At 38.4% G+C, this 25,259-nt stretch overlaps 1 protein-coding gene across 3 annotated transcripts in view; it reads right to left on the minus strand.

The window, feature by feature from the left end:
- Positions 1-15,980, minus strand: part of wwp1 (WW domain containing E3 ubiquitin protein ligase 1) — a 35,194-nt gene extending 19,214 nt beyond the window's left edge. The window contains exons 1-7 of one of the 3 annotated variants that reach the window (XM_084747719.1): positions 15,799-15,980; positions 8,517-8,573; positions 8,176-8,267; positions 7,796-7,934; positions 5,165-5,289; positions 4,791-4,943; positions 4,223-4,292 (exon numbers count right to left, since the gene is read on the minus strand). In XM_084747719.1, the coding sequence (XP_084603845.1) occupies positions 4,223-4,292; positions 4,791-4,943; positions 5,165-5,289; positions 7,796-7,934; positions 8,176-8,245 (557 nt within the window). In that variant the 5' untranslated portion in view covers positions 8,246-8,267; positions 8,517-8,573; positions 15,799-15,980. Of the gene's footprint in view, positions 1-4,222; positions 4,296-4,790; positions 4,944-5,164; positions 5,290-7,795; positions 7,935-8,175; positions 8,268-8,516; positions 8,574-15,798 lie in introns of those variants that run through there. The other 2 variants (XM_084747718.1, XM_084747720.1) reach the window with 2 other exon arrangements.
- Between the last annotated feature and the right edge of the window lie 9,279 nt (positions 15,981-25,259).

Raw genomic sequence — 25,259 nt, forward strand, 5'->3', positions numbered from 1 at the left:
ATATAAGGTTACTGGCTGGCATGCGCCCACTTAGAAAAAGCACTGAGGAGAACCATCACATAAGTTAATCAATTTACTGCTGTGGACAGGGTCATCAACAAAAGGTACGTTAAGCACATAGAAGGTCAGTTAAAGGCTTAGTTCAGATGTTCACAGGTATTTTTAAAAACCAAAATAATCTCTGACCAGATGAGAGTTTGGCATTGTTTCAGAAAAACGACTCACATTTATCACATGAAAATTCACCTACAAGCACAGCAGACTGTAATGATGAGGCAGAGAAACGTGATTCCTGTTCAGTATCTTCCTGGATAATGCTGTTTTTATTAAAACATTTTCCACATCATATGCTTTGGACTCTCTTTTCCATCACTGAACTCTCAATGTACTTTTGTGTCTTTCTACGTACAGACAACAACATCCATTTAGTCAATATACATACTCAAATCCTCCACAGTATCTTAACACATACAGAGTTTTCCAGTGTCGCTTATAACCTACATTGACATGTACTCTTTTAGTTGGGCTGTTCGTTAAACTGCATTTGATTTGTTTGACAGCAGTACTAGCTTTTCTTTTTATTATTATTACTGAACCAATTTACACCAAGACAGAGACATTCATATAGCTGGTGTTAATACTAAATAATATGTACAAACTGAACACAATAACAGCAGACTGACCAAAAACGCTGCTTGTGCATGGGCAGGGCCAATGTGTTTGATATATTTATATATACATACACTCATACATACAATAATGCCAACTACAGTGTTTCCTCTACATTCATTTAGGAGTGGCGGCCTGCCACTCTTAAATCCTAGCCGCCACTCCTTCAAATTTCTTTCTTTCTTTTTTTTTTTTTTTTATTGTTGACGCAAATACACCACCGCCGCATCTCTCCACCTTCAAAACAGACTCCTGTTGGGTACTTGCGAGCACGAAGGTAAACTGCAGATAAGTATCTTGGTCAGTATGGAAATATACTTGCGCGTGCTCATTTGCATGATGCTAGCGTTGTTTGGGGGGCGCGACCATCAAGCACGTCAAGCACCTAGGCGACAGGGCAGAGTCAGAGGAGCAAATTCCCGAATTACAAATAAACCATAAAGCAGCGAATTACCGGCCGGAGAAGAGGTAGACGTAAGTTATTAGCTTGAGATAACTCGACATAGATTTTACAAGTTAAACAGACGTTCACAATATGTTGATGACCAGCTAACGTTACGTAACTTATCGGTAGTTTAAGTTAATTTGGCCCGGTGCCAACTCAGTGTCGCTAACGTGAGTAAACTAATTGATAGTATTAGGCTAACGTTAATATCTACACACCATTATGTAACAACTGACTGCATTTTTCAGATGAGTTTATTGAAATATTTCTCTAAGAAGAGAAACGGAATGCCTGCCCCCGCTGCTGAAAAAAATCCTAGAGGAAACACTGAACTATCCCTTTAATACACAATATCTGTAAGAGACAGTTCAGAGAAAGTAATGCCAGCCAATTTCCCACCATACCTGCCCCAGTTTATATTTCAGTGCAGAGCCCAGCAGAGGCTGGCATTCCCTCCAATGAGACTTCTGTGCTCAATTATAACTATTTAATACTTTATTTTTATCATCATACTGATATTCATATATTTATAGGTTAACTACAAATACTAAATCACGTGTAACTGTACTTTCTGTTTTACTATTGAGATGTGATGCAGAGATAAGGCATACAGGCAAGACAGACAAGCAGTTACTGACATTATATAAGCAGGAAAACACAGTTTCAACTAAATACAACTTCACGCTACTGTAGCCAGCATGGAGGGCAGTATCAAGTATTTCAACAGGCTGTGAGATCTGGCGCCTCTGGCTCCACAGGAAGGGTCTAGCTACTTGACTCTCTGAAGAAAAGTAGAAACACAAGCAAACTGAAATGCAGGGAAAGAAGGAAGGAAATGCAACAAAGCAAAGCAGAGTAAAAAGAAAAAAAAAAAGAAATCAAGGCACAGGCATGGTAAGTAAGGGTCAGTAAATAAAGTGATTTCAAAAGAGAAAATATAGAAAGAGAAGAAGGTTAAAAGAAATGAATTGAAAAGAGAGAAGAAGCAATGGAGTTAAAACTACTAGAAAGCCAAGTATATCAGTGATGTATGACAATGAAGAACAACAACTTAAGAGACAAAAATGGAAAGAAGTAGGGAAGAGGCTTCCCCAAGCATCAGCACCCAGCCAAGTAACTGACTGCTCACCTCTGTTTGACAGGCCTTTACATGCTGCTAGTGAAGTCACATTTTGGGGAAGGAGCAGGACGACTTTAGCCAAGCTCAGACAAAAAAACAGTACAGCGTTGAAAACAAGAATTGTATGCCTCCACCACTGAGTCAAGTTAAATGGAAGTTATAACTGAATTGACATTTATGATTCCAGTGAAGAACTTCAAGCGAAAAACATGCCATCTTCACTTAGCGACAGTTTTTACAGAGGAGTCCAGAGGATTGATAGAGAGCTTTGTCACACGATGCAGCGACAATAACCTGAAGCTAAACGCCAGCAAAACCAATGAGCTTGTGGTTGACTATAATATAGATTTTGCTGCAAAGAAGATACAAATTCTAGGGGGATTCATACAGCCATAATTTTTTAAGCTAATCAAAAGCCAACAACCTGAACATCAGTTTATACACTTGCAAGGCGGGATTTAACTCAAGAAAGTTATCACATCATCAATCATTTTCTCTTCAGGGCATTTCTGAAAAAGGGAGAACTGCTCTCAGTGAAACAAAAGTGAAAAAACAACATACTTGTGTGCACCAATCACAGCTTAGAAACATTTGACTAAAAATGTGATGACAGTTGTGAGATTGTTTTGTTATGCTAACACTGTCACATCTGACCAAAGTCCTGGTGGAGCAGTTAGGTCAAGTTAGAGTTTCTTAATGTTAAACTCTTAGCATCTTATCTTACACTGCTTGCTTTGATTCTGCCAAAAAATTTTTTTTACAATACATATATGGATCAAAATAGGACTGAACAACTAATTGAACTATTATCAACATTGTAATATGGCTAAATGCAATATAAAAATTGAAGGAGCTGCAATTTTTTCATAAAGATAAAATAGGTCACAACATTCCATTAGAAATCAAGCACTGTAGTAATACAGATATGCAACAGCAGGCAAATCAAATTCTCTTGCTTAAAAGGTGGAATCAGTAGGATTTGTCCAAGCTGTCTGTAAACACACAACAAAGGAAACCGATTGTTGAATCTTATTCCCAGAAAGTGAAACACCAAAGTTGCATATTATGTCTTTAAGGGACATAATATGCTTGTTTGGTGCATACCTCCAAAACATTTTTTATGTTTTTTCAGTAAAAACGCAATTCCAAAATTAAATTAATTGAAACAAAAATGTGTATATGTGTTATTTTAATTGTCTTATTTTTCATAAACGAATCATAACTGTATAAGGTTTCATTATTAAGATAACAATCATAAGGGAAGATTTTGTCTGGTCATGACAAATATCGCCCTGGCTACCTTTCCTATCTGGCTGAGTACTCCAACATTTGGGAACTCCCAGGGAGGGGAAACACCAGTAAGTTTTAAATACACCCCTGTTTGTGTCTTGCAGTCCTCTCAGCAACTGCAATGCAGAGAGTAGCCAGGCAGCCACAAACCTCTCAACACCCCCCACCATCCTCCCGTCTGTTGTGCTGAGCAGACGTGCTTCCTTTGTGGCTTTTCAATAAAACCCCTGTTTAGGCTCAGTGAAGGGCACTTTTACAGTGTGACAGATAATAAAGATTGGTACCAGTGGGGCGACACTTTAAGTTAAAGCAGGAGAGGGGCATAGCCAGGACTGCAAAAAAAGGCCAGATACAGATCTCTCTGAGATTGAAGAGTATCAAAAGCAATTTTTACATGAAGTAGTGCAAGACAATAGAATATGAGTAAAAAATATTATTTTAAATTATAATTTCATGTGGTCCTGCAAGGTACGTTATAGCAGAAACTGTGCTACTAAAAACACAACTGTAAGCGTTCCTTTACTTGAGAATAAGCATGTTCCTTGGTTTGAATTCTAACCAGGCCAACAACCATTTTAGGAAAAGTCAAGTAGGCAGAATCTTCTTCCTCATGAAATAAGTGGAGCGACATAAAATGCCTCAAAAAAAAACAAACAAACAAACAAACAAAAAAAAACTTGTTTGTTTAGTTTCTTTACCTATTGGCAGCCCTTGAAGACGAGGAAGATGAATCTCCGTTTTCATGGATGGCATCGCCATTCTGTTGGACTTCTGGAAAGAATGGAGGAAGAAAAAAATATAAACCTACAGATAATATGTAGTATATATTTAGTCAGAATTTGGTTCATTTGAAAACATTCCTCGCTATATGACGAAATATTATATAATATTGGTATCTGTACACGTGATTTGTTTTTCATATTATACTTGAGATTTCTGTACTGTATATATGTATATGTGTATGTCTGTTGTAAAATGTATGGTTATGTTGATGTTTGTGATGCAAGATAAACCTGCCATTTTTGTGCAAGTACTGCACATCTATCTGTTTTTAAATTCTAAAACAATTTAACAAGAATTGTCAAGAATTTGATTATACAATGACTAGGGCATCGTGTACCAGCATCTTCCTGAGTACATGCAATATGTTTCTGAGTCATTTTTCTTTCCCTGTGCTTACTCACTGACATCATTCCCCAGAATCAGGGGTAATTAAAAATGGCAGCCCCTCCATCACCACCCCAAACATATAAATACTCAGCTCACTGGTGCCATTTGCTGCATTGCCGTTGGTAAGTGGTGCCAGTTCTTCCTGGTCAGTGACAGTCAAGCCATCCAGGTAGACAGTTAGCTCCCCTATGGGAACCAGAACTCCCTTCTGCTCCACGCTCAGTTTCAGCACCTCCTTCACATTCTCCACTGCAGAGCCAACGCAAAGATGGTGTGAGAAGACAAATTACAATAGTGACATCAAGAAAAACATAAAGCAAACCACTTCCACAGAAATGCTTCATTTACAATGTTCATATTAGAGAAAAAAAATACACTAATCTGCAGTGTGGGAAATCATGCAACCTCAGTAACAAGTTTGTTGTCATGGTGATTCTGGTCACACACACTTTGATGTAACTAAATCATACATTTTCTGTCATGCTGCTCCAAGATTTGAATTAGGTCTAGCGTAGCTTTGCCCAGCAGAGCATCTGCCTTCAGGGTGTGGTGACTCCATAATTTGAAATCCACCTGTGTGTGCGGTGTTACATTCCTAGAGGGTAAGAAACACACAAACAAAAAAATACATGTAATTTCTAAAACATCTTTTAACACAAATCACACTAACTTATGACATTACCAGACTAAAAACAAGTATAAAGAATACTGTACATCTGGTTTACTGCATTCCTTTTTCTGTTGTAGTAATACAGAAAGTAAAACAACATAACATTAGTGTTGTAACTGGCATGTATTTAGCATCTGTGTAATTCATCAGTAGTATATTTGGCTGGACCACAGGAAAGCGGGGCCAGCCCCATAAATGTGAAAGTCTTTCCCTGTATGTTGGAGTTTCTTGACGGGTATCATCAGTCTGACATTGCCTCCACTGTAAACAATTTCCATGGGGGAGGAGGATTTGATTCTCCTTCACCAACTACTAATAGACTCAGGTTTTCGCCTGAATCTAACATCAGCTCGACAATGTTTGACAATGGCCTCAGTCCCACCAATGGTGCTGACTGGCTAATCATCAGTCCCCCTACGGCACTCAACTGCTACGTGGTCAATTGCTTTTTCAACCAAGAAACCACAGTTTCATACCATGATGTCAGACAAATCAGTCAAGTCAATACATGTCCACAAAAAAATTGGTTGATGGGTCCAGTAGTAATCAAGATTAGCTGGGGACAAGCTCCAGGCCCATTGGCCACACACACATGCACAGTGACATACAAGCAATCGCATCATCCTCTCCAGGCTCATGCCTGGCAGAGATAACAAAAACCCTTCAAACTCATTCATCTTGAAATTAAAAGCCCCATTCATGCAGTGGCCACAGAGTATCAAAAATTTGGTGCTCACAACAACGCACTGCATTGACTTGAGATGCTCATTGTGAGAGGCGTGATGACGTCATTTTTGGAGCTGGTGACTCTGCTTCAAGAATAGACAAAGCTTTACAGCGAGGCAAAGGCAGTCCTCAAATATATACTGAGAAGTACATGGTCCAGCTATATTCTTGGTTTCAGCCTAGCCTGGCCTTTCACCCTGTGGCTTTGACAAAAAATTACATGGAACTGAATGACTATGAATAACTATTATTTCTTTAACATGTACATTCTCATTTCTAATTGCTGTAGACCTAAAGTGATTCTAAATTCTCCAGCAGTAAAATTGGTAGCCATTACACAGAGTTTAAAACAAAAAAAGTTTTAATGAAATGTGCATCACAGGCTACATCTAAGGCTAGTTGGCACCTTTCTTCTAAATTTTCTAAGTGGAAAATCTTAAGTTTTCCTATGCTTGCTATGGATACCAATTGTTAAAAAAGAAGTCTCAGAGGAAAATAGAGAACTTCAATTTTTAGTTGCAGTTCCAGACAGATTTTTATTTTTTGCTTAAAATGGCTCTTTGTGAATAAAGGTTGCAGACCAGTGCTATTAGCACAAAGGCTGTTTTTTTGTTTTGTTTTGTTTTTTACTTTTTAACTTTTTTATGACACTTTGCTTCATACTCGCACAGATTTTCAAGTGTTTTATAACCATGAAAAACTTCCTCACTCACCCTCCCCAAAATGTTTGTGGAGGACTAGTGAATAAGCAACAAAGAAAACAACTATTAGTAGGATACTCATTCTCCAACATCTGCTCCCCCTCAAAAAAATCTCACAAGAAAAACTTGTCCTTGCTGCAGGCTAAGCACTGCATTCAGTTCACATAATGCTGCTTTCCTTGTGTTTTCTTTCCTTACACAACATGAACACTACACAGCCCAGTCATTGTATTCACGCTTGAGTACATCAGCCTAAAGAGAAATATCTAGGATCATAGCCTAAACGCTATGTGTGGGACTCACATCAACTAGCAAAACATCCATGATGCAAACACAGGAACACACACACACAACAGCACTCTGTCTTATCAGCAATAATTACCAAATCAAGACAATTAGCATTTGCAATGACATGTCTCTGGCATGTGGCCATACCATTCAGAAGCCAGAGAGCTGTAAAAGACGTCCATCCTCAGGCTGCTGGCTCCACTAGTGTCTCAAATGATACAAAGAGCTCTGTGTGCTGTCATACAGCATATTTGCTTGTTCAAGTAATTATCAGATGAGCCACCTGAGGGGTTTTGGTCATTATTTTTTGAATTTCCATAGAGTAAGGTTTTTTTTTGTTCCATCACTGTTTGTTACATAATGTATATACTGTCAGACAGACCAAAGCAAATTCCTGCACAAAAGAGGAGGACAGAACTATTGCTCCATCTTTCTCTCAGACAGATGTTTGTGGTAGTCTCAACTCAGAAATCATTACAGGCTGTCTCTCATTTTATCTTTGCCAAACAGTCAAGTGTCTGGGGATTCATGAGTTGTCCTCCTACACTCATTTATGAAGCACACTGTGAATACAAACTTGTGTATATATAACTTCACTTAATACATAATGCATACCACACACACAGTTGTTTGAAAAAAGAAAAGAAGGGAAACTGACATTGTGGTAAACAGAAACAGACACAGATACACAGAGGAGACAAATTGCTGCTTCTTACAGAGTGAGCCTCTCATCCCATTTAGGACTGGATGAGCTGTGAGACTTCGCTGTGCGGCGAGACTCCCCCTCCGCTGTCACCTCCACATAAATGGCGGTCCCAAACAGGCTCTTCTTCCTCTTGATTTTGGCACAGGAAACTGTTGGTGGGTACATATGGGAGGTCAATTTTTACTCTCAGCATTTGATATTTGCAGAATAACGTTGATACTCTTTTTCAGATATTCACATTAAATAATATGCTATATTATTGATCCTTGGGGGGGAAACATTTGTTTGCTGTTGGCACAGTGCTGCAGTGTGAGCAGAGGGAGAGACCAGGTCTGGACCCTGAAGCCACCCTACCACTCCCACACGATAGCCTACGGAGTTTGTACTCACCAATGGCATGGAGCTGTGACGTTCCTCTGTGGTTATGGCTAGACTCTGCTCTAGATGAGGCCGTGGCCATGTCATACACCACAGTGGGGAACCTTCAAAACCATGCACACACACAGACAAACAAAGAAAACAAAAACAGAAATTTACCAGTAAATTCACAAATAAGAAACAGATGAACTCAGCAGGACACCAATGAAAATACAGCTAAGATGTTGAAGAAGCTGCTTCAGCGTATCTGAACATTTTGTTGAGGTTAGTGGTCAAGGTGCTACCAGCTGTTAGCTCTGTTGCCCATATTGTAATTCTACACAAACATAATGCTGGAAACAATCTGTACTCACAATTGGTGTGTGCTGCTAGACCCCCTGGTTCAGCCCACTCCGTGTCCCATGATTCCTCTGAAACAGAAAAGAGCTCATTTTTACTACAAAGCTCAGAACAGCTGGTGCAAACTTCAGGGGTTTAAAGTCTGACTAGAGCCAGACTGATATTATAGCCCGATATTGGCCTAGCACAGCTAGAACAGTCTATATCAAAAATGGAGTAAATGTTTTCCATTTTTTTCCCAGAACAGAATGCAATGCAACAATGCAATTGTTATATAAATAAACAACATCGGCCAATATACTGATGTTGGAATTCTTTTTTACTCCCCATTATTGGTATCAAAAATACCAAAAATACGGTATGGGTCGGGCTCTGAGTCTAACTTCTGATTAGGACACCAAAGTATTACATGGTGTGTAAAGCTATTTTTGCTGTATCTTGCAAGAAACTCCCTCTTGCACTTCCCAATATGGAGCAATGAAGATTGATGTAGCTGCGACATTGGCTAGATCCCAACTACAACTGTTCACCACTTACAGCTACAAATGTTGGCTTCTTGTTTTGTCAGCGGTCAACTTCAAAATTCTATGTCCCTCAGAGCTCAGTTCTCAACTCACAGCGATAAACAAACTTCCTCCTTTCAGTAAAACCATTACTGTGCAATGATCACATTAGAACGTGTCACTGTTGATTTTAAAGGTCAGTTACATTTGTGTGCACTGGCTTCAGTCTGCCTTACTATAAACACTACACAACAAATTCATTGTTCTCAATCTTGGTTCCAATTCCGAACTGGTTCATGATACCTTTCCTGATTCCTCCGATTTGTCCCTGCAGTTTTCATAAAAGCAATCACGTACTTCTACTTTGACTTGTTAAGCACACACTTTTTTTAGTTTTTGCAACATGATAATAAGTTATAATCTATAACTGCATCAAGCTGAACCTCTTTAAAACCTGTCTAATCACTCATACTGTAATGTGTCATGTTATGTTGTATGGCTTTAAAGCTCTGTCTTGGAGTTTATAATCAGTTTAAGAAAGTTATACTGGGACTGGTTTCTTTCCCTTTAACCTAGGTGCACTATTCACATCTTAAATTAAGCTTTCTATGTAATTATATTTGAACTCAAGAACATCATCCAGCTCACCAAGGTTGAGACATGTTAGTCTCCTCCATAGCAACCAAGACAAAACAAGACAACAAGATCACAACAACATGCTCATCAATTGTTTCACTCCTCCCACTGTTTCCTGATCGTGTACTGAGGTTCCAATTAGGACAAAGTGTTCTTTGATATGATTAAATGATTACAACACCAGGCTGATGCATGGTTGATGGGTGATCAACCAACACAGACCTCAAGTTGGAGCAGGCAGCTTTTAAGCAGCTTAGGAGGAACCCAATTAAGAAGATAGGGCAGTCCGTGCCAGAATTAACTGATCAGTGTGCACTGCAAGCTACAGGGCAGACAGACAAAAAATGATCCAAGTCAGCAGCACAGTGCTAGGCGAATTTAAGTCTGCTATGTTACCACTGTCCAAGTTTCATACCAAGTGTATTCAGATAAATAAATACATTTAATGAATGTGATGTGTTTTTTGATGCATCAATTACATTTAATGTCAAAACCTCTAAGTAAAAGTGAATCATATTTTTTTGAAAAGCTACATAGATGAAAATAAATTCAACATCTAACAAATATTTAAACTTTGCTGTCTTGAGATGGCATGATAAAATATTGATGTCTAATTTCAATAACACATATAGTTATGGGGAGACCTAATGATCTACCACTGAGCAAAACCGTCAATCCTAACAATAAGGAATAAGTTTACTCTGCTCAACAGCCCTCCATACAGATTAGGCAGCTGGCAGCTATAACAGAAAAAAATAATAAATGATGGAGATGGGACAGAGGCCAGCAGTCATCTGCTATCACTGTCAAGGGTCTTGACAAATTAATAATGAAAACACTTATTAGCCAGGCAATAGACAGGCCCCAAATCCCACTGGAACTGCTTCTAGACTGACTGACTCAAAGGTCAACAGGTATTATAGGCTATTTTAAATACACTATAAGGCGTATTTGATTTTTTTAATGGAACTCATTTAATGAGGCAATACAAATTCAAAGCTTAAACAGAGGGCCTCTTATTGGTCTGAAAATAAAAACTTTAATCAGCATACTTATTCATAAATGTAACATTCACACTAAGCCTTGAAGTCTGAGTTACAACTTCACTTTTGAGGGGATGCCTTATGAAGATTACTGCAGCAGCAATGAAAAAAACAGCAGCTCAGTGATTAGCAGTGTGTCTCCCAACACAAAGGAGCCAATCAATTTCTGGCTCTAGCATTTTCTAGACTATATCAGGTTTTCATGCTCTGCCTGTGACAGTCTAGATTTCCTCTGGGTACTCCAGTGTATTCTGACAATCAACATTCAAGTCACGTGCGCTACAGACTAGGGACGTCATAATCGGGTATTTTTCTCACCCTTTAATACTGATCTGTGACAATATAATAGTAATATAATATCTATTTTACTTAGAACACTTAAAATCAATCTAGGTTGAAGTTACTTTACAACCATGTAGCTTTGCTAAGAAAACCAGACTGCATCACAGCTTTCTCAATGGTTTCTAAAGCATCTTGGCGAATATAGTTCATTTGTAAAAATTAATGCAGCAGATCAGCTTGAGGCATCCTGACTTAAGTCATTACATTTGCCTTAAGCATGACTGTGAACTCCAAGGGGCTGTATGAATTTGATGCATGATTAAATTAAGAGCCTTATGATATATACGTTGAAACAAGAAAACAATATTTTTAACCCAATAAAGTCATAAGGGCATTTGATCTGTGAGTTACATGATTAAATGCATTTTTAGTAATATTTGAATTACCAGCATACTACAAGTCCTTCACCACAACCCCAGACATTTTAACTCCCATACTCGGCGCATTTGTCTGATAATACATGGTAGATGGCTCAGCGAGTGTAAACTCAGTTTCTTCCTCTCAAATGCCTCATGGAGACAACCTGCAGTGTACAGAGATGGGATGTGACAAATTGATGTATGAAAGACTTCTGGACATTTAACCGCTGTCAGCACATTAGTCATACACAACACCCTGCAAAAGACTTTTAATGCACTGCTTCATACAGTCTCAGATATCTGGGGAAAAAAACAAGAACTATCTGAAAACAGTCATGAGAAATCCTGCTCACCAGTTCTCAGCTGCATTACATACTGTATGACATGAGCGTATAAAATAGCAATTTTCCCCAAGATTTAATTAACATTAAATTATGTAGGATCATCACATTCTTAGTTCAGAAAGCATAACTGTTGTATTTAACCATGTCAGGTTTGTTTCAGTTCTTCTTGTATCACGGGTTACTTATACTGTCTTGTGTGCTGCTCAGCCAATAGAAAGAAAAGCCAGCAGTGTAAATGTAGGGGTGGATTTGCTTACAAAACAGCTAGCCTAGCACCCTGCTTACTGCTAGACAATGCACTTTATATTTTGTGTTGCATGTGTTTCTGTGTCTCTGCATAAATGCAAAAGCTAGGCTCATACAAAGAGTAATATGTTTCTCTCATTTCACACTCGTAACAATTTGCACACCAACATTGATGCAGGGCCTACATACACAGTATTAGAGCTGCCTGCACTGGAATACATCTGGGCAGGCAGACCATGATATCAGGGGGGTTTCACTTACATGAACAACACTTAATTCCTCCTTCAACACACACCACAGCTCCACAAAACTGGGATGGCTCAATACCATTTTTTCATGTCAGATACTGATTCCAATACTGCAACTGCTGCCGATACCAATCTAATACCATATTTTCCCTTCTCTTAAACAACTAAGCTGTTAATAATATATTTGTATGGATGCACTGCCTGTAACCTTGCCATCTAAAAAACCTTATGCTCAAACTGTGAAACAAATATTCTACTCCCATGAAAGAAATACATGGCCCCCAGCATAACTCAGTTGCAATTCTACTGCTTCTTTTTATTTAGACTTTTTCAACAACTTTTACCAGCATTTTATTTGGTCAGTACCATTCAAACATTCAAAATAAAGTATAAATAACTTGCACAAATTACACTTGACCGTTTTGATTTTTCCTTCCTTGAGCTTAAAATAATTTAACACAACTGACATGATGACAGCACTTCTGACAGGTCTCACTCACTTTCTAGCTACTGTTCACATCACATGCTGCTCATCTGTGTTACTCATGTCACATCGTTCTTTACAGCATGTTACTCAAAGTTTAGTTACCTATTTATGTGAAAGCTTGGGCTAATGGATTGTATCATAGGGCTGGGCAATGTGTACTGAACTGGCATATGATGATGTCCACAGTGAAACGTAGTGATGGACAATGATATGGGATACAAGACAAGTGTTTGTACGGTGGGTCTAAAAGGGTCTTCATCTCAGCACTACATGTCTGTAATTTAAGTTACTTACTGTAACTTACTTGTAAGAAAATGCCAGTTTCTTTTTATTTTCTCTCCCACGTGTCAAAAATGGAATTTAGGCAACTCTATAGAGACTATGAGGGGGACACACTAACTCAAATACGGGAGGCCTTTAAATCACAATGTTATGATGGCAGCCCGAGTCATAACACATACAAAACAAACACTTGTCTGTTTTGTTGTCTTTGTCTTCTGTTCAGACTGAAATGAACCCAACCCCAAATCTAGGGTTTAACCACAGCACAATATGAACCACTTCCACAAATCTTGTATCTTGAATCTTGCACGTCACAATATTACAGCATGGTGTTTTGAGAATACACGATACTCAAGTGTATCAAGTGTATTCCTATACAAAACATAGTGTTGGTACAGAAAACATTATTCAACACATTGGTTTTGCTATGCTGCAAGCCAAATTTTAGGCAAGACTGAACTGAGGTCTTGAATGAGCACTCTGATCTGTTTTTTTTAATAATTTTAGCTCTTTCAATACTATAAAAAACAGATACTGTATCATTTTAAACACTTACTGCTGAAAAAATATTTAGGTATCAATACTTTTCACAATTGTATTCTCAACAGCTACCATGAGTTGTTAAATTCTCACAACTTTTCTTTATGTTGGCATGACACTAGAGTCACAGAGTGGCAGCAGGATATAAGTCCCACTTTCCCCACAGCTGCTTTCTTGCTTTTCAAAGGTCAATGTGTATGTGTGTGTGTGTGTGTGTGAGAGAGAGAGAGAGGGTGTGTGTGAGAGAGATAGAGAGAGGGAGAGAGAGAGAGAGAAAGACAGAGAGAACACAAACAAGTATATTTCAGAGCCAGCCGGCAAAAGTTGCTGCTCAAGTGACAGCTTCCTGTAAGTAATTCCCTCCCAATGTGGCACTAATATATACAGTATGTGACAGGCTGAGCTGCCAAACCACTGTTCATAGCTAAGAGACAGCAGGTCATGTACTAACAGCTCTGAAATACAATAAACAATTATTGTCAAGAAACCCTTTATCAGTCGCTGGAACAAATAAACTCATGTCTGATAATTTTTCTTTGAGGAAAAGTCTATCCACACAAGGGTAATGGAAGAAAACTGGGCCTAACCTTTACTGATCGGAATATCCCATGAGGTGTTAGTTGAACCCAAGATAACTATATGTTAACCCTGTGATACACTGTGTCCAAAATTCACCATCATTGCTAGCCTGTTACAGTGCAAGTGTTACATTGTTCTTGTCCGTTATTTTTAGAAGGGGTGCTACTGAAATAAAGCAATGCTGAAATAAACAGCAGTATGCCTCTTGTCAATCCTATGTTTACCTGTGTAGGTATTCTGCATGCCCGAAGAAATACCTTATAGACCAGACCAGGGCAAAATGCGACCCGCGAGCCAGATACGGCCCACTAAAAGGTTTCATATGGCCTGCAAGGTCGTCATGAAACAAAAATTAAAATCTAGCAGTCAGTCAGTAGCATTTTGCTTACCATTAAACCATTATCAGACATTATCAGAAGGGGTCAGTGCTGTGTTCATTCGTGATGACAATGAATTGTATCGACTATATTAAACTATAACTTCATTTGCTCAATGCTGTACATCCATGTTGTTTTTCTACTTTTGCTGCAACTATCGCTGCAACCTGTAAGTGGCATGCATAATATGCTGGAAAACATCGACAATTAAACACATAGCAATTCAGAAAAGGTGACCAACAGTGTAAGTGTCCCTTATTGAACACTCCTGACCATCTCATTATTAGAGATTTGGCGTCTATAAGGAGCTTATATTATTTGTGTCTGGCCACGGCAGCCTGATCAATATCTCATGTGGCCCGTCATAAAAAAAATAAATGTCGACCCCTGATATAGACGACGAATGTCAGCACCTCCAAAAGTTCAGAGGTAACCTAACCGATGTTTTTGACTTTTCAGATCACATCCTTCATTAAACAAGACCATTAATTATTAGGTACTAAAGGAGCAGTTTTCTCACACTTTGAAACTATCCGTCAGCCTTACGCTAACAACACCTTGATGATATTTCAAAGCGAACAAACGCTGATCATTACACACACAGTCTGATATCTGTTAACGAACCCTGGCTAACTTTGGATAATCTAACGTTACTGTCATGCTAACGTTAACCAAACAAAGTAACTTAACAGGCAACTAACTTATTGGCCTTATGATAACATTCTCCTACATCTGACACAATGGTTGGTCAGCTTATATTTGCAGACATATCACACAGCTACAGTAGCTGTCAGAGAAGGCTGGCTAACGACATGTAGCCATGTACTATCACTAACGCTAGTCAGCAACGAAAGCTAAAGTCAGCTAGCTGGCTAGCTATCAATAAGCTAGCCAGCTAGCCACAGGAAAAAAATCCCCGTTTTAATGTTATTTGTTTGAGTAGCTAGCGAAACGCTAGCTAACTATCATTCTAACTATCGTTACGATATGAAACTGCCTAGCCAGTTGGCACCGTCCACACAAATTTGAAACACGCAATGTGTTTGTTTAATCTTTAGCTGTCCAAGTTACAGTAAAGCAGGCACGGCTAGTTTACCAAGCTAAAACTTAGCCAAGTTAGCTATAATCCAATTGCTGCCAGCTAGCCGGCTAACTAATTTACTTAGCAGCTTTGCTAGTTGTCCGCCATCACAGAGCTAACAGTCAAACAGTTTGATTAGATGTGAAGGCAGAGTTGTCAAGAATTCACTTTTGACAATACGATAAAGTCGTTCGTACTGGTCTGAGGAGCACAAGCAGTCGCATTTTACCTTGTCCGCTGTTCCGCTCCTCTCCTACTGTCTATGTCTCTGCGCTTCTCTAACGTTACGGTTGTCGGTAACCGTACAGGCCCCACAGTCTGCTACGGTCCTCTTGCCATCTCTGTGCAGAAGCCTCCGACCAGCAAAACACACGGGCGACAGGCGCGCCACCCCAAATATTGCTGTGTAATAACACGGGACACGAGAGTAAGCCCTGAGTCAATACCTTAGATATACTGCATGTATTATGTTGTTATTTTATAATCTCGTTATCCAGACGATTTGAAGGACAATTAAACCTCACCTAATGCACCTTTCCTCTGCATATCTACAAATGCAATTTAAATATTCATAATGTTACTGTTATTCATTCCTATGTTATTTGAATTCTAATTTTATTTTACTTATCAAAAATTCTTAATTTTCTTTTTTTGCATAATTTTAAAATTATTCTATTCTCATATTGCACCAGTTTTATTTTTAGTTACTACTTTAGCAATGTTTCTCACCTTAGTATCTTGTCATACTGGAAAACCTACTTCATTTCACAAGTAGACCTTTTTTCACAGTAGCCATTATGACATGAAACAGTTGTGTAAACACAGGTGTTACCAGTGTCATTAATTAAGGATTCAGACCAAACAGTGTCAGAGGGCTGCTACTGGGAGTGTTCGCTCACTGGAAAAGCTCTGTTATACTAAATGGAACGGGACCTTAATTACTATCTTTGGTAACACCTGTGTTTACCCTTCTGTTTCATATTAGTATGGCTGTTGTGAAAAAGGTTTACTGTGGTTTATTTTTGTATGTTACAGTGGCTCCCAACTTCATGGTCAGGATCCTACAGGATCCCAAGATAAATCTGAGAGGTCACAAGATGATAACAGAAAGAAAACAAGCATTTCTGTTGCCTAGAAGTGTTTATTTTTTGAAATTTTTCACTTCTAGCTGTAAAAATCATTCCAATTGCACTAAGGGCTTTGTGGTATTGACAATAACCATTATATTTACAAATGGAACATTGACACAAGTCGAATTAATGTACTGCACAAAGTTTAATCAACTCCTTAAATGAAGTTTCTAAAGAAACATGATCAGCATATTAGCAGACCTCCCAGCATGCATTGCTTGAGAGTTAAAACTCTGTAACTGTAATTAGTATTTAATAGTAACTAGTAATTAGTAGTTTATTACTGTAATTAGTTCTAAATGTATTTTTGTTTGAAAATGCTGTGAACCATGATGACAGTTGTTAGGGAATTCAGTTTTTATCCTCTTACACTTAGAAATTCATTGGGAGCAATTTTGCATATTGTCCTTGTGCTGATGCTAAAATGAAATGACTCTGTGAAATAAATAACTGGCTGACAAAATTAGAAAATGTAGAATGTTCATCAAGTGTGACTGAAGAGCTGTTGGTTCAACTTAATTTCTTAGTCTTATTGAACATGTTTTCTCTCTGCAACTCAATTAATATCAAGATCGCTCAATTTGTTTTGAACCATTACAAGATTATCTTTGCATTTTCAAATTCAGCTAACTTAAAATTTTATGTCAGCCCAGACATTTAATTCTTTAGGTTAAAAATATATTTTTTTTATCCCTCTGTCTCTCTTTTTGTATGCACTTAAATTACAGGCTCTCTCCACCTCCATACACAAAAATGCATAATGAACAAAATTAAAAATAATGGATTTGACTGATAGCATTTTTTTAAAACTATAGATATTGCAATAATATCTTTATTGTGAGATTTTTTGGTCATGTTAAGTGTGTATTTAAAATCTAAAACAGATCTAATTCAAACCATCTGAGAAGCAGAAAATCGCTCTGGTTGAAATGCTCACAACTCATGTCTGCACAAAGAAAACTTCCTGTGGTGAAGGGGTCATAAGTAGATGTTGATATATTTTAAGGTGTCAAGTCCAGCAGTATATAACCCACAAGATTCTCTATCCCCATTAATTTTGTACATTCTACCATTTATTTATGCAAGGTCCCAATTTACCCAAGTGTACTGGCAGTTTTATCTTCAAAGGTATTTATCTAATATTGGACATTTTTGCACTTCTGGCCCCTTCTGGTGTCAGTTTTACTCTGAGGCACTAGCTGCTTTTTTTGGCTGCTTTACAGGCTGCTGCTGTGGTCTGGCATATGTCGGTTCATGATTCTAAGGTACACCCCACACACTGTACATCACTGTGTGTGTTTTCTTTCAACATCAGACACCCAGAAGCTTGCTATTATTGTAATGCCCTGAGTAAACAGGTTTGAAAGCCAGAGTTTACAGTGAGGTTTATAATATTATAAGTTTGACGAGTGCTGGGCCACAGCGCCAGGCCAGGTTATTATTATGTCTGATGGGTCTTAATTATTAATCTTTCTGTGTTTTTATTTCGAAATAACTGCTCATCCTTGTGTCTACTGTGGTTTAGAGCACACTTACTGTAGAGACCAAAGGATGAAACCGGCTAGGCTGGAAGAAATTGGAGGGAAGTCCCAACTATACATGCCATACTCCATTTTTTTTTTTCATTTTCTCTTTTTAATAAAAATGTGAAAAGTGACAGCTCAGATGAAGTTTGATCTTGTTCTGCCAATCTGTTTATGATTTGATAATCCAACTCATATGCTAACATTATTCCATACTATAATCACATGCCATTGAGGATAATTACATCAAGAGATTTGTCTGGCAATAGTTTCTCTGTCTGTGAATCAAAGGATACGAGTGTGCGTTAGCAAAGATGAATACACTGTTTGCAACTATATACCATTGTATTGGAGCCAGAAGTACTATTACAGTAATTTACTTTCAAGACAATGAACAGATTATTTCATAAATCCGTGTTTTCTTAGTATTAGGAGTGACAACATACAACCCCAATTCCGAAAAAGTTGGGACGCTGAATAAAAATGTAAATCAAAACAGAATGACATTATTTGCAAATACTCTTCAACTTGTATTCAGATGAATACAGTACAAGATATTAAACCTTCAATGTGATTAACTTTATTGTGTTTTTTTTGTAAATATACACTCATTCTCAATGTGATGCCTGCAACATATTTCTGAAAAGTTGGGACAGGAGCAAGAAAAACTGGGAAAGCATGGATGGGGTGAGTTTCGCCACTTTGTGAAACACAGCTTGGGCAAATAGTCCAACAGTTTCTCAACACAAACCTGCAAGGAATTTAGGGATTTCACCATCTGCAGTCCATTATATCACCAAAAGATTCAGAGAATCAGCAGAAATCTCTGCACGTAAGGGGCAAGGCAGAAAAAAAACAATATTGAATGTCTGTGACAGTTGACTCAGGTGGCACTGCATTAAAAACCCACATAATTGTATAAAGGATACTACATGGGCTCAGGAACACTTTGGAAAACGGTTGTCGATAATCACTTTTTGTCGCTGTGATCCTTTACACTGTGGACTTTTTTGGGCCTGAGCTCATCTGAGATGGACTGACGCAAAGCAGAAAGTGTGCTGTGGTCTGAGGAGTCCACATTTAAGGACCATCCAGACTGTTGCCAGCCCTAATACACAAAAGCCAGCATCTGTGATGGGATGGGAGTTTGTTAGGGCCATGGGTAACTGCCACATCTGTGAAAGCCTCATTAATACTGAAAGGTACATTTTTATTTACATTTTACACAGCACTTCAACTCTTCTGGATCTGGGGTTGTATTCAGGAACATTTCTCTTTTTGAACCACTGATGTCTACTCTCACCTCCATCTTTTAACTTTGCCTGTCCTGTCCCAAATCCTTTTGAAATGAATTATTAAGCATGGTGTCTTAGAACAGCAGAACAAGCAGGGTTTGTACAGGCTCTGCAAACTGGAAAGTGAGTTTTACAGTAAAAGCCAGAAATGACCGAACCACAACTGTTGTTGACTCAATAATATTGATCGGCAGTGATATTAAACCTGCATTGATACGGTGTTGTTTTGTGCGGTGGGGCAGTAAAAATGTTAATCACTCCGGGTGCAAAACCAAGGTGTTCAAATCTGTAAGTCATGCATCAGAGGTACTCAGCACTGGGCAGACACTTTCACATTTCATTGCAGGTAAAGCGTGAGTGTAATTGACAGCATTGCTAATTTCTGCATTCCTTATAAAAGCAGTGATAGTTTTCAGAGCCCCGAAATAGACCTTTTTCACAGCAGCCGTTTTGACATGAAATAGTAGCGTAAGCACAGATGTTGCTATTGTGCATATCTGTTGAAGAGAGGCGAAGAAGTTTGACTGGATGGTTAATATGTTAAGTTTATTACTTGTGTGCCTTGATAAATAAAGTGGTTAAATTCAATCTTTTAGCTCCTGGTTTTATTTTTTTATTTTATTGATATAGGCTGAAATAAATATTTTATCATGACAAATTCTTCAGATATATCGCCCAGCCCTAGTTGAGGTGATATTTAAAACCAGAAGCAGGTTTACTGCCAAGTAAGTTTACAGATACGAGGTGTTTTGGTGCATAACAGTAAGTAGAAAAAATGTAAAGAAAGATTAAATAAAGCAAGGACTGACATTAAAATATGGAAAAAAATCATGATAAAAAACTGTACAACTATGTTATTGTGCAAAGCGTTCACCAGGGAATGTACAAAAGTTCCCTGAGATTCTGTCTTTCACTTTACACTTAATACGTCACATTGATCACATTTGAATCTAGCCTGGTGTTGCAAATATTTCATATTTCAGATTGTATGGCTGCTACTGTGTGTTTCTGTGTGTGTGTGTGTGTGTGTGTGTGTGTGTGCGTGTGTGCGTGTGTGTGCGTGTGTGTGTGTGTGTGTGTGTGTGTGTAGTCCAGCAGAGGGCGCCAAATAACACTTTTTTTGAGTAACCCAGTCATGATTTTTGAAGAGACACTGGTTTTGAATGTATTTCTTTTTTTGGTGCTTTGAACCACAAGCTGAGTACCATTTAGTTCCATTATATCAGAGAGAATTCAGACATCTCTATGGCCTATATCTCCAAAACTCTTCAACTCACACCAAAACTATCTAGATGGGTTAATAGTGCACCAGGCCAAGGGAAAAATGTGTATTATTGATTTTGGGGCAAACTGTCCCTTTACATGCACAAACCACTGCAGCAGTGCCATACCTTACATTTAACCAGAAACCTGCTCTTCACAGCAGAGAGAGTAACTCTTTGTTTATCTAAAAATACTTCATATACCACAATAGTCTGCAAAAACTACTCAGATCAAGACTCAAAATTCAGGTTAGGTTAGGAGCTCACAAACAACTTCAAAATGTAACCCCACAACAATTGCATTAAAACTCAAACAGATCCGTAAATGAATAACAGCAGGTGTGCAAAGCTGCTTTGAAAAGTAGTGACAGTCCATTTGACCTTATTTAAAATGGATGTTGCTTTGAGAATAAAATAGTTTTTGTGAGTTCTCTTTTTGACCACAGGTAAGTAAATCAGTAGTTTGATTAGTACAGCACCTTTCACAGAGCAGGGTCAAAAGTGCTTCACTCAAGTGAAATTTAAAATAAAAAAGAAACAACCCATAAATTATAAGGCAGACAAATTGAGCACTAGTCAGCACAAGGCGAGACACGGGCCATTTTGGAAAAATGAGTCTTTGGCTGCTTTTAAAACGTGTCCTCTGAAGCGGCTGCCTGATGGGAGTTGTTGAAAGCAGTGGTGAAGGGTTCTCAGTGACGGAGTCTGCCTGTTCTTTTTACTGCATGACTAAATGTCTGAGAGTTGAGGTTAAGCCGTGCTGCTGATAACAGCTGCGCACCTGCTGATCCTTGTGAGGATTTTTTTTTGCTCTTCACTGAAGACATTGTACCAGGATGCAGTGGTGAATATGAGGACTGATTCTTTGAGTGACTGCTGTTAAAATGTTCCATCTGACATTCAAACCTTTCAGCCTGCTCGGGAGAAAAATATGGCCTTTTTGTGGACCCCGGCAATACGTTGTGTGAAGGACAGGTGATGGTCCATCTCAGTGCTCAGGTACTTAAAGATCTGAACTTGTTCCACCACCTGCTTCATGAGATACTTTATTATGCCCTCTCAGATATCCTGTTATGATGGTAACTACCAGGTTTGCTGCAAAAATTCTGTGGGAATGCAAATCATTATCATATTTCCTGGGGTTGCCCTGCTATTAAAGACTTTTGACAGGGATACTTTATATTTTTGCAGTGTCATGTGACCATATTTTTTGGACTCATACCTCAAGAATGATTGAAAAGAGATATATTGATGTATATGTATATACTGATAGCTTCTATAAAGGTCATTACAAGGAAATGGTTATCACAGAAGAGTCCAACTTTAAATGCATGAGTGGACATTATGATGAATATGATAAATAATGAATATTTACAAAAATGGAGACAGCCATGGTGGTGTGATGGTGTAACAGCCTGTAGGCCAGACTTTATTTTAACAAATCTATGGTTTCACTGTATGGTAAGGAAAAGATCTCTCCCTAACTGTACATAGTTTTCACTGTTTTTTATTTTTATTTTCTCTTGTCTTTGTTACAAATCTCAAAATAGGGCTTTTCGGACAAACAGAAATTGATGATGCATGCATACAATATTTGAAACCCACTTTATGGAAATATGCTTTTAATGTTTGCTGAATGTCTGAATATTTAAAAAATTTACCAATGTAGCAATGTAGTGTGTGTGTGAATGTGTGTGTGTGTGTGTGTGTGTGTGTGTGTGTGTGTGTGTGTGTGTGTGTGTGTGTGTGTGTGTGTGTGTGTGTGTGTGTGTGAAAGGCAGAGATGTTTAGTAAATTGAGGTATGGCGTAAGTGGCGGAGAGAAGGGAAATGTATAGCCCAAATAATGATTATATCATTATAAAAAATATGATAATAATATACTATTGTCACCATCACCATTATATAACATATAATATAACACAACACCCAATAATGAAATGCCATGCAATTATATAATACTATATAGTATATTATAATGTTGTCCATTAGAATTACATTTACACAACACGGAGGGATGGGGCCAAAGCAGGGGACCAGAGAGGCAGTGAAAACAGCAGTGAAACTGAGAACCCCAGTGGGAGAAAGGCGAACCCACCCTCACCCTGAGAAGGGTAGTATCATTGTTTTTTTAAACATTTGACACAAGTCAGGGTGACATCAGCATAGATGCTGGACAATTTAACCTTGGACATGTGGGCCCCATAAACTACCTTAAATTGCATTAAGCAGTGTCTCGCCCAGAGTGAGGATCTGTGTATTGATGTGAGGATGGAATCCCATTGCTCAGCAGATAGTGTACACCCCAAATTATGATTACTGATGATCAGCTCCACAGAGCTCCCCTGGACGCAAAGAGCCATGGTGTCCACATTCAAAACAAAAGGGAACAGGACATTTTCAGTCCGGGCCCCGAGGCTCTGAAACAGTCTGCCGAGTCAGTGATCTCTTTTAAATCCCTTCTTAAAACTTTTATTAGACAGCCTTTCCTGATTTACATAGTTTGAACTGCTTTGAACTGTTTTGAATTCTTAAAATGTTTTTATTTCCCTATTCTTGCCTTTGACACTGTATTGTTTTTTTATACACTAAATTATTTTATCCATTTTCTTTTAAAACCTGATTATGTTTTATTTGCTGCCCTGTGAAGCACATGGTAACATGTTTTTTTTTTTTTATTTTGTTGCCCTTACAAAGCACTTTGTAATGTGGATTTTGAAACATGCTCTATAAATAAAGACTATTATTACCATTATTATTACTGCCTGGGTGATTTCATTTGTGTATATGGAGAGGAGGATGGGCGACAAGACAGAGCCTAGTGAGATTCCAGTATTTAAAACAGTGCTGCTGGAGGTATACTTTTGTGGTGTACAAAATATAGCTCAAAGGTATATAGTCAGTATATGCATCTGTTTGAAATCAGTGGTGAGGTATTTGAGTCTGTTGCCGAGGACTTGTCAGGGTATAAATTCCTTGCCAAGCAGTTCAAATGAAGAGAAGCGAGAACACTGGATGCTCTTCTCTTTGCTCACATGAACATATGAAAAATGTGAAATTGAAGAAGACAGTATTATCCATTTGTCAAAGTTTCTCTATGCCAGGGGAAAATTTCAATGACTGAGTGCCGGTGGGAGGCAACTTATGATTGAGGGTCACATAGGAAGTTGTTCCTAAAACTATATTTTCTCCTCAACAAACAGCCTTTTGGTAGCTTTACCATCTTACTTTCGTATTATAACTGTCCACAGACATAACTTTAGTGAACAGCAACATCCCAGTGGCTTTTCCCTGTCTGGAAAAAAAGACATCTTTGTATCTCCTCTTCCTCTTCAATTATCATAAATTCATCCATTGTATTATGTTTCATAAATTATTTAACTTTTAAGGTACTGTTATTGGTCCCTTAAAATGGGAAAGGAAAGGTAAATGGTTGCTAAGGAACTTCTAGCAACACACAAGGGAATACTTAAGTAGCTATGGGCAAACACTTAAAGATTGAAAGGTTTTCCCTTACAACATCCTAAGGAAATCCTTACAGGGATTTTATGCAACTCATTTTTTCTATAGGCATCCTTAGATGAAAATTGAAGGGAAACCTCAGCCTATGTGGTTCAATGCGAGTGGGAACAGGTCCCAAACAGGAAAGGAAGGTGGCTCCATGACCTATCCTTTGCGCCACCATCAGTCCAAACTTCATGTACCATCATGTAGCCCTTCTGTGATCTTCATGTGACGATTACTGTGAAATCTGGTGAGATTATTAGTCCTTGAGTGACTGTCAGTATGGAGTGATTTCTTAAAAACAAATGTTACTCAGTTGGACTCTCATTAACAGGGGCGCCGCCAGAAATCTTGGGCCCCCTGAAAGATTACAATTTAGGGCCCCGCCCCCTCACCCCCACATACTATTAAAATAATATTGATAGCCCTCAAAGGGCCCCCTGTCAGGCCCGGGCCCTTAGAATCGTCCTAACTTTCCCCCCCAGCGGCGCCTCTGCTCATTAAACCCCTCTTAAAAAGCACTATATAACAGCACATCTTTGTCATAGTATAATATGGGGGCCTAAACCTTGCAGTGCCCAACAGCGTACTCACGTAACCCTGCTTAAAATTTCTCAGATCACCCAACATTTTCTTGTTAAAATATGTTGAGAAACTTGCGATGCAAGTGATGATACATAAACTTGTAAAAAAAATAAATAGGGAACTACATCATTTTATATGAGAATGAAATAAGCAAAAAAAATTTAATGAAGGATTTTTCAATGCTTAGATCCCTGAAATGAATATCAAAATCATATGCAGCCAACAGATGGAGAACACAATATCTACGCAGTAAATACTAAAAGTTCTAAAGTTCATGAGTATGTTGGAAAGCTGTGGACTCGATCATCGTTTTTGAGGTCACATCTTGTGTCAATAGAAGGTACACATTGACATTGCCACAGGGGTTATGGATGGAACGAGGGCTGCCATAC

Source organism: Lutjanus erythropterus, chromosome 21, assembly GCF_056507025.1.
Source record: "Lutjanus erythropterus isolate fLutEry1 chromosome 21, fLutEry1.hap2, whole genome shotgun sequence".
Taxonomy (NCBI): Eukaryota; Metazoa; Chordata; class Actinopteri; order Lutjaniformes; family Lutjanidae; genus Lutjanus; species Lutjanus erythropterus.